We start from the raw sequence: 10248 nt of genomic DNA on the forward strand, positions 1-10248 counted from the left end.
AATAAACAGTGGTTGATTGCATTTAGGCCCTAGCTTTTCTTGGTCCATGGAACAATATCGTGAAGTGTGTGTAGAGTTATGGTACATGTACATAACAAGTTTATAGTAAAAGGTCATATTATATATATATATATACATATATATATATCACTAAAATCACCAATGCGCGCCCACATAGACACAACTTACTTAATACTTACCATATAAACACTAAAGCACACCACCTGCAACACGTGTATTTATGTATTTATTGTATTATATGTGTATTTGTGTATTTAGTGCAAAATATCCAATAACTTCGTACCCAGAAATATGGTCTAGTTCGGTATTCTTTACAGTTATAATCATACGCATAGTGTACGATTAACTTAATAGAACACGAAAAAGAGAGTAGTACCAACGTTGAAGCATGTAAATGTTTAATTAAATGTATTTTTAATAATATTTAGATATTGGTAGGATTAGCAAATTCAACTAAGTTTTGTTCTGGTACACTTATTTAAACACTATTTATTTTATTAATTAACTTTTCATTTAAAACCAATAATTTTAAAGGTTCCATTTTATATGACATTAAAAGAATGTTAAAATTTACTAATCGAACGTATAATCACTATTTACATCTGATGTCGTGAAACATGAGCAAGTGTTGTCAGAAAACTTAGAATTAGAACGGTGGAGAGGAGAGAATTTATGGTGGGGATTTACAAGCAGAGTTTCAAGGTTACTGCTGTATAACACAACTTCATAAGCCATCCAAAGTTATAGATTGATCCTTCCGATATTATTATTATTGACTTCTAAGGAATAAAATATTCATTCTTAGCTATTTCATAACTACATACGATTCTAATGAATACTTAGTACCGGACATTAAACACTACTGTTAAAGATTTAAATTATTTTTTTGCTTCTTTACATAATATATATAAATATAAATATATAGTACATATATATATATATATGTATATATTGAAACATTTAAAACTCATTAAGTTATGTATCTTAGCAGCCGATACCTGTTACAGCATAAATTACATATTTCAACAGTTTTACTGCATCATTTAAAGCAAAAATCCTTAATTTGCATATATAAGTTGTATTGTTGGTGTAAAAATGTTTTATATACGTAAAGAATAGTCTATTACGCAGATTGAACGAAATTATTCCATGATAGAGACCTGGATTGCCATATTTATTGAAGTTCAATATTATATTATGCGTGCAGAAAATACATAAATGAACTGATAACTCCGACTCGTCTTTAAAATATTCATCCTCTTTATTTACCCCAAAGATCTTTCTAAATAACATTTCTGATTTGATTGAATTATGTTGTTAAATATATTTGGATATGAATGGAAGGAGAATACTTTACGAATTTAGCACTAGCCTGATTTCACCCATATTTACTTCATCTACAAGGCCTACCCTATTGACTCACACTGGATCTTCCCAGAGTTAGTGTTAACTCCTAGAGTTAAGGAGTTAACCCTGCATCCAACTTACTACTCATGTACGTTCCGTAAGATGTCGATAAGACGAAACCACTTAGTAGAAATATTTTTTCTTAACCAAAGTGATTTGTAACATTTATTGAACCTTTCGTAAAATCATTTAAACAAGCATTAATTTAGATATAACATTATTTCTTATATTGTTTGAAATTGTGTTCAAGCGATTAGCATGCCTTAATTATAAAAATCTGTTTAATTTACTATGTTATAAAATATAAAAACTTGTCCTATATAATTTTAAAATATATTGGGCAACCCAAGCGTTTATGTTTTATACCATGTGTGTAAAATATACCTGGATTTAACTAAATTAAATTAATAATTGAGTAAGTATTACATTTCATTAAACACTATACAAAATTGAAGCCGTTCACTGGACAAGAATAATATTATTAAAACGTGGGTTAATGTCTAAGACAATACAAAGACTTATATAGAAGAAGGTCGAGCAGGATCCCTGACATCGACCCCATTGTGTAGTGTTGTTGAGCAACCCTTTGTTTAATTGTTCCGCCCAGGTCTGCGCTCCGCGCTTTTGACAATTTTACCATACACGCTTCCACCATCGATCTTTTCCTGGGTTGTTTTAATATAAGCTGTATGAATTAACGCTCTTTCAACGACATCCCACTAACGTGATACACTCGTAAATCATATAAAATATAGACAATTTCAAACTTCCTAAAACATTTTTATTTAAATTTAAATTAGATTAAAAGGGTCTAGTCTAAAGAAAAATATGTTTCAAGGGCCTTTGTTAAAAATAGAATCTTCAAAATGCTTTTTGAAAGTTAATGAAATGTTATCCTAATATGTTTTAGTAATAATTTATCAAATTTTACATATCACTTAAATAGCAGTAATTTAATAAAATGTCTGTTAATTGAAATATTTTGGAATGTAAAAAAGTCCCACACGGGCTTGATAGTACCCGGAAGATTTCATGTAAAGCACTAAAACTTGGTGTATCTTTACTGACCCAATAAATCTTATTTTTGAAGTAACTACCATTTTTTGTCATTTCAGGGGAGTGGCCTGTTAGGAGCTAGAAGGAAATCGAAAATTATAGCATAGGTCGAGATCGAAATCAAACTAAAAAACTTTATTAGTAGAGTATAAAGCCGTAAATCCAACCTTAAATTGTTAGTAATCAAAACATTACACTGGTTTAAATTTTGAAAAACTTACAATATAGATCCTGTTTTAGGTGGTTAAATTTATTTTTCTTTGTCTCAAGTTGTGAAAGTTAAACTTCGTAAATAGATACTGGAATAAAGAAATAATGTTTAAGGTAATTATTTACTCCAATGGCGGATGGTCTACAAATTTAAAATAATGTACATCTTGGGCTATGCTTACGTTAAAATCTTTAGTAAATGTTAAATCTTAAACGAACCTTAACACACAACTTTAAATAACCTGTGTATTGTTTACAATATATATAGAAATATAAATATAATATAGATATTTTATATATAGAGGAAAGTGCCCAAATTCGGACCCCCATTTTGTTTTTATATTATAAAATATATAAATTATTGAAAAAACCTGTTTTAAAACTATGTAATATTTACTTTACTATGTCGTGTACTATTTGTAATTTATTTATGCCAAAAATATATATAAGTTACAGGAGTAAATACAAAAAATTTGTAAACCTTACACTTCAGTGAATTTCAAAAAGGTTGCCTAAACTGGACCCCTGGGTAAAATGACAAAAAAACTTAATTTACTGAACTAGGAAAGGGAATAAAACTGAAAATCAATTGCAAAACGGTTTGACAGAAAAGTTTTTTTATTTGAACATTTTTTTAACATAGAAAATTGAAAATGTGAAAATTCAAGGTTGGGAAAATGTACATTGGGTTCAGTGAATAGGTTGTAGATTATTAAAGGCAAAAATCACAGATATAAATGTCCTTATCAGCTCCTGCGCAATCTACATGGGCCCACATAGAACACATGATACACATTACCCAGAGTTCTCCTTTATTGTCCTCTGAAAACTTTCTGTCGCAAAACATACAAGCCGCGTCGTCTTCTTTGGCTGGAATTACACCAGGAGGTACCTCGAGTTCTGAATTTCCGGATGAGACACTCTCATCTGCTTCACTGCCGGATACTTTTTCATCCCGTTCATCAAAAGAAAGACGTTTCTTAACCAGTTGTTTTCCTTTCTTCCGGTTCCCCCGACATCCTCCAGTAATACGGTTCTTTGCCTTTTGCTGTGCTTCCTTCTCTTCTTTAGCTTTTTTGGCCTCCTCTAATTGAGTTTTATAAGGAGTAGAAGTAATGACTGTAGACTTGCAGGCTTTTCGTCCTCTATTTGACGTTCTTTTCTTGACTTGTGGAAGTGGGGTTATGTCAAATGGGCTGATCTGACAAGATGTGGCAGGGCTCATCTCGAGTTCTTCATCCGGCAAAGGAAGATAACCAACTACTGAACTTGTTGATGCTGATGGCCTATTTAAATCGATCTCTTGAAAACCACCTTGTTCATTCGAAGTACTTTGGTTCTGATTTATTGGTGGGCTTAGGTTTGTGCCTTTAGGTTTATTTTTCTTCAATACAGCTTCATAAAAAGAGGAATCTCTTTGTTTGTTAGCTTCTTCTATGTATTCAGCGTCCGAGAATATTGTTTTGTTCAATGGCCATATCCCAGTTACTTTAAAACCATTGATCGCTACTTCAGCTCTCTGACATTTGATGTAAGCTTTACCAAATAACTCCATCACATCAAACGCGGTGACAGGACGTTGGTTAATTCTGAGCCACTGTCTTATTTCATCACTGTAATGGATTTTCAGAGGACCCATGAAGGTCTTGTCCAACGGCTGGAGTTTATGAGAGCAGTGGGGAGGCAGAGAAAGAATGGTCACATGATTTTCTTTTGCCAGGTCAATTAAATCTATGTTTTGGGTGTGGCTAAAGTGCCCATCCAGCAACAAGAGCACAGGTTTTTCTTTGGTGGGATTGGAGAACTTAATGAAATGTCGAAACCACTCTGTGAAAGAATTTGTCTGAATCCATCCTGAAGGATGTGTGGAAAAGATAGTTCCAGCTGGAGCTCCTTTTGTAAGTTGTTCACTCATGTTTTTTCTAGGGAAAACTACCAACGGGGGCACAAAAGAACCACTAGCACTCATGCAAGCTACAACAGTGATTAGGGCTCCACGCTCTCCTGAAGTCAAGGAAGCAACCTGTTTTTTTCCCCCTTAGACCTACAACCTTTGCTACTTTTGATTGAACAACGGTTATTCCGCTCTCGTCAACATTATAAATTCTATCAGGAGTAAATTTTTCCTTCTCATAAACTTCATCCAAAAGGCCAAAAAACATCTCAACATTTTCCTTGCTAAACCCAAGAGCCCTGCTATAAGAAGTCCCAGTTGGCTTTCTTTCTGATAACTTAGACTTGTGCCTTTGTAAGAAAAGACGTACCCATTTTTTCCCTGCAATTTCATTTTTGAAAGGGTGTGCGATTTGATTTCTTTCTGCCAATTGGACAGCGATTCTTCGGAGATCAGCACGAGTAAGACCAAAAAATGATGCCTCCATCGCAAGACAGTAAGTAACTAGCTCCTCTTCAATATCTTTACTCAAAAACAGTTGGCCTACCCCTCTTTACTTTTACTGCCTCTTCAGATGTGCCGTACTTAACATTAGATAATCTTATAAGAGTAGTTTTGGGCACATTGAAGTGTTTACTAGCCTTTTTCCATCCCATATTTTTTTTACGAACTGCGTCTATTGCTTTTATCATGTCAGATTCATTCCATTTTCGCTGGGCTATTTTCCCCATTCTTCTTTTTAATCTGAAAACAATACAATAAGGAATATAATCTGGAAAAAATAACTAGGCCTATTTTTAAATAAAATATCACACGTTATGCAGGGGGTCCAGTTTAGGCAACTGTTGGGGGTCCGTTTTAGGCACCTCATTTCTGAATTTTTAAAACGCCATATTTAATTAAAAAAATATCCCATGGAAATAATTACATGGTTACGTGATTCCTTCAACATTACCATTTAAGAATATATAAGGGTTGTAAGGCTTACCTGTCACTTATCGCGTCCAACTAAAAAAAACTGAGCACTCACAAAAACTTTTAGTATTGCAAAAACACGTAATGGCCGACTGTCAAGAAAGCAACTGGAGCAGGTGACGCTAGCGCTCTTCTACTTTGTGGTGGAACCTTGCACTAGTATTTAAACTGTTTGTTGCTAGGTTTCAGCACTCATCAGAGACAATAACCATGGGGGTCCACATTAAGGCAGGGGTCCGTATTTGGGTACTTTCCTCTATATATACATAATATATATATATATATATATATATATAATTATCACATTTAAACCCTGTCCGTTCAAGGAATTGTACCAATACTTTTAAAGACTGCAGCTGTCAATGACACAAAAGATCATGTCTTCTCCAAAATGAAACGTTTACTAACACTAATATATTAGTATATTGTATTTTTCCATCAGGTAATAATTAAAATACACAGTTTTCCGCGCAAGATTGCAGCATACTAAGATCAAGTGTCAGGATTTTTTTAATTCATTTTTTATGTACGTAGAAGCGTATTCTGTACGCCATATGACTGAAGAGAACGATACAGTTCAACGTAAAATGCATGTGTCCGTATAGTTGTGTTGTATCAATTATTTACAAATTATCATCTTTTCGATTAAGTGTTTTATTAAGTCATTTTGCATAAATTTTATTACGCTTTCAAGTGTTTTGCATTGGATATAATTATAAATTAGCACAGATAATAACATCAAATTATATAATCAATCAAAAACTAATAACAACACAATATTTTACACGTTTAATGCAAGTTCCTGCGAAAGGTATCTTGCTAAAATGTTAACAAAAATTAGTTAAATATGTTTAGGCATAAATCTTTCAGGTTCGTTTACTGAAGGCTGAAAACAGAAAGTGTGTATGAAGTGTTTATGTTCACTAATAGCTTTAGGCGTTTAAATTATAATGTAAGAGTATGCTAATCAGGCCGAACGGAAAATTGTAAAATGTAAGTATATTAACTTTGTACGGTATGCATATAAAACATCATTAAAGTGAACAATGTGATGTTTCTTCAATATTATTGTATGAAACGATAGAATGTTTTCAAATAAAATTTCAGTAAAATATTAAATTATTTTAAGCCGTATAAAACACTATTACAATACAACAATATTACGCACTGAAGGTATAAAGGGTTAGAACAACCAATAAATCATATAAAGATTTAAAAGGAATGTGGATACTTATTTATTTTATCCTTAACATTTCACCTATCCGGTAATGCTACTGCAAGCATTTAGGGCTTGGACCGTTTGAAAATAATAAATCAGACAGTCAAAAATTAGTTCAATAAGTATGCATATATTTAAAGTAATGGTTAATGGCTGATAGTTGAGCAACTATGATCCAGGTCAGTGTGGCCTTCATCCGTTCGTGAGTGTACAGAACATTGATGGATCACTGACCCACATGTGGGGCAGTTTTTGTTCCATCCTTCAGCTGCAATTTAATGTTAGTCCACGCTCTGTCACTAAAAACCACCCTTTCGATACGTACGTAATCGCATATGAATAACAACTCAGCAATAATGTTAGCGATAATTTCAAAATAAGAACTAGGTATTTATTTTGGAAGAGTTATTTTTTAACAAATGTACATACATCTTTATGGTTTAATATTTGTACTGTACTTTTACAGATATAAACAACTCATATTATTAAGTGATAAAAAAAATACTGTAAAAGAATGTATTCCTTAATAAACACAAGAATTTGCCCAGCGTTGCAATATTAAAAATAAAAGCGTTAAATATACATTATATAACCTGCTTATAATCTTAGTCGTAAATTGTGAACATCTATACTATAGATATCTATATCAATGTAGAAATATTGTATATTATGAAAACATTTCCAACCTTATAACTATTGATTTGTAAATCCTTCGCAGTGTTTTATTTTCTAACAAAATTTAATCTCCAGAGTTATTGAGAGCATTATTCCTAGTTATTTGCTGTGTTGTGTCAAATAGTTTATGATTTGTTTTGGCAAACTTTAAAAAATTCACTATAGATATGAATACGTGAAATATGTGTGTATATATATATATATATATATATATATATATATATATATATATATATATGTAAAACATCAGGTATTAGCTAAACAACACAGGATACAAAGTTACGTTCCGAAGTTTTAAATTCATTCTTGTCATTATATGTTAAATAACATAAGCATAAAATTAAGCATAGAAGAAATTTAAAACTAATAAATATGTGGCGATAAACTAGCGAAAGTCATAGAAGATGACAAAAACATGTGTACGTCATAAAGTCAAGCGAATACGTCAGAGTACAGAGTAATTAGAGCAAGAATTATCCATGCTACTACGCACAAGTGAATACTACAACACACTAGCACAATATAACGAAGGTCAGACAAAGAATGAGGTTTTAAATTTGGTATAACCTTAATCGTATCACAAAATTTCCTGATATTTGAATAATAAAATAAATTCCAATCCTTACTATCAAGAGAGAGTTTTTGAAATTTTGGTTGTGTAAGAGCACTCTTTCTGTTCTACATTTCTTAAAGTTACTTACTATGCCGTTTATTTTTTTAATTTGTTAATTATAACTTCTCAGGGGTTAATAGGATACCTATCAAGTGTACATATCTATATATATATATATATATATATAGTATATATATATATATATATATATATATATATATATAAATATAAATAAATATATATAAATATATATATATGTATATATTTTACTCTTTGGTATTTATGATGAAACATCAGCTGTGGGGTATTTTCCCCTGTTTATTATTCTATTTGTGTTCTTTTTCTTGTTTCTATTTAGTTTAATTTAGTTTGTTTAGTTATTTAATTTCATAAATATTTATGCACTATTTGCTATCTGAAGAAGTATGCTGACATACGAAAATTTATATAAAGAGTTTACCAATATTTGGTTTTTTATTCTTGCATGAAAGAGAATACATATTGATATATATATATATATATATATATATATACATATATGTGGCTATAAATATATATATAGTCTTTGGCAACAGTCGACCTTAACAAATTTGTTGGTAAACTTGATAGGTATCCTATTAACCCCTGAGAACTTATAATTGACAATAAAAAAAAATTGTGACAATTGTTATATATATATCACTTAACGAAGTAAGTTCATTCATAACGGACGGAAGATTAATCTTCAGTGAAGTGGTAACTTTATATAGATCTGGCTGCGTAGCTGATATGTGGACCAATAAAATTGTTGATACAATGGCAGCTCCCTCCAGGAAATCTTCAGTAACTGTTTTCTTCTCTCTTGTAATTCAGGAACTATTGAGTTATTTTTTAAATATAAAAATATCACTAAGTAGAAATGGTACACACTTATATGCTAATTTAAAACAGCTATGGCATGCCCATTGTTAATAAAGTAGGAAAAAAGAGTAATAGGAAATACTTAGTACAAATACCTTTATTTTTATCAATTCAACCGACTCAAACACACACGTAAGGGATGGATGGAATAAAGAACTCTGAAATGTGCAGCACTAGCTGTTGAATTTCAGGCTTGAAAACCCGTAGTCGTTATTCGTTAATACAGCCGAGTGAAACTTAAAACTGTTTTAAAATACTACAGAGACCTTCTTAACGTCCCTAATAACCCACACTATACTCTATTCCACATCATGAAGCACGAAGTAGTACTAGATCAATTAATACTGCTGGGCATGTCTGAAATCGCAGTTTAATCATTTATTTTACTTCAAAATTTCCACGCTGTTTTTCAAACCTAAATAAACCCCATTTACTACCTCACATAAAAAGTAGACTACTTGTTCTTAAGTGAGTCAAATACTAAAGAGTTGCAATAATTACAACAGCGTATTCCCTCTTTCAGTAACGATATTTGAATTGCGGTTAATTTATCTGTGTATATAAAACTAATACTATTTACTCACATCGGCCAAATCTATAGCGGTTCGTATTTTACCAAACAAACTGTTATTTTGTATATCGTAAGGTACATATAATTTCAATAAATATTGAATCACAAAAAGTACTTGCTCCGCCGGGAGTCGAACCCGGATCTCTCACTTGCCGGGTGAATGTGCTACCATTACACCACAGAGCGGTTACTTTTTCTGATTCAATTATTTTGTATTTGGCCGTATCTGTCACATATGCGTTTAAATAAGCAAACTAACACATGATCGAAAGACCAAATACTTGTCAAACGACTTTTATTTACATTAAATTGTATAAATGGCAATAGCCTTATTTAATTTCAATAAATATTGAATCACAAAAAGTACTTGCTCCGCCGGGAGTCGAACCCGGATCTCTCACTTGCCGGGTGAATGTGCTAACCATTACACCACAGAGCGCTTACTTTTTCTGATTCAATTATTTTGTATTTGGCCGTATCTGTCACATATGCGTTTAAATAAGCAAAGTAACATATGATCGAAAGACCAAATAATTGTCAAATATTTGTATAGTATAATAGTATAAAGTAATATATATATATATATATATATATATATATATATATATATATATATATATATATATTATATATATTATATATATATAATATAGTATAAAAGTAATATATATATATATATATAAATTATACACAAGAAAATGAAATTA

At 31.3% G+C, this 10248-nt stretch overlaps 1 protein-coding gene across 1 annotated transcript; it reads right to left on the minus strand.

Moving 5' to 3' along the window:
- Nucleotides 1-3406: 3406 nt before the first annotated feature.
- LOC124370536 lies at nucleotides 3407-4663 on the minus strand. Its single transcript, XM_046828826.1, has one exon. It carries the CDS (start codon nucleotides 4661-4663, stop codon nucleotides 3407-3409), a length of 1257 nt encoding a protein of 418 aa, XP_046684782.1.
- Nucleotides 4664-10248: the final 5585 nt, after the last annotated feature.

The sequence above is a fragment of the Homalodisca vitripennis genome, unplaced genomic scaffold, assembly GCF_021130785.1.
Source record: "Homalodisca vitripennis isolate AUS2020 unplaced genomic scaffold, UT_GWSS_2.1 ScUCBcl_283;HRSCAF=1912, whole genome shotgun sequence".
NCBI lineage: Eukaryota > Metazoa > Arthropoda > Insecta > Hemiptera > Cicadellidae > Homalodisca > Homalodisca vitripennis.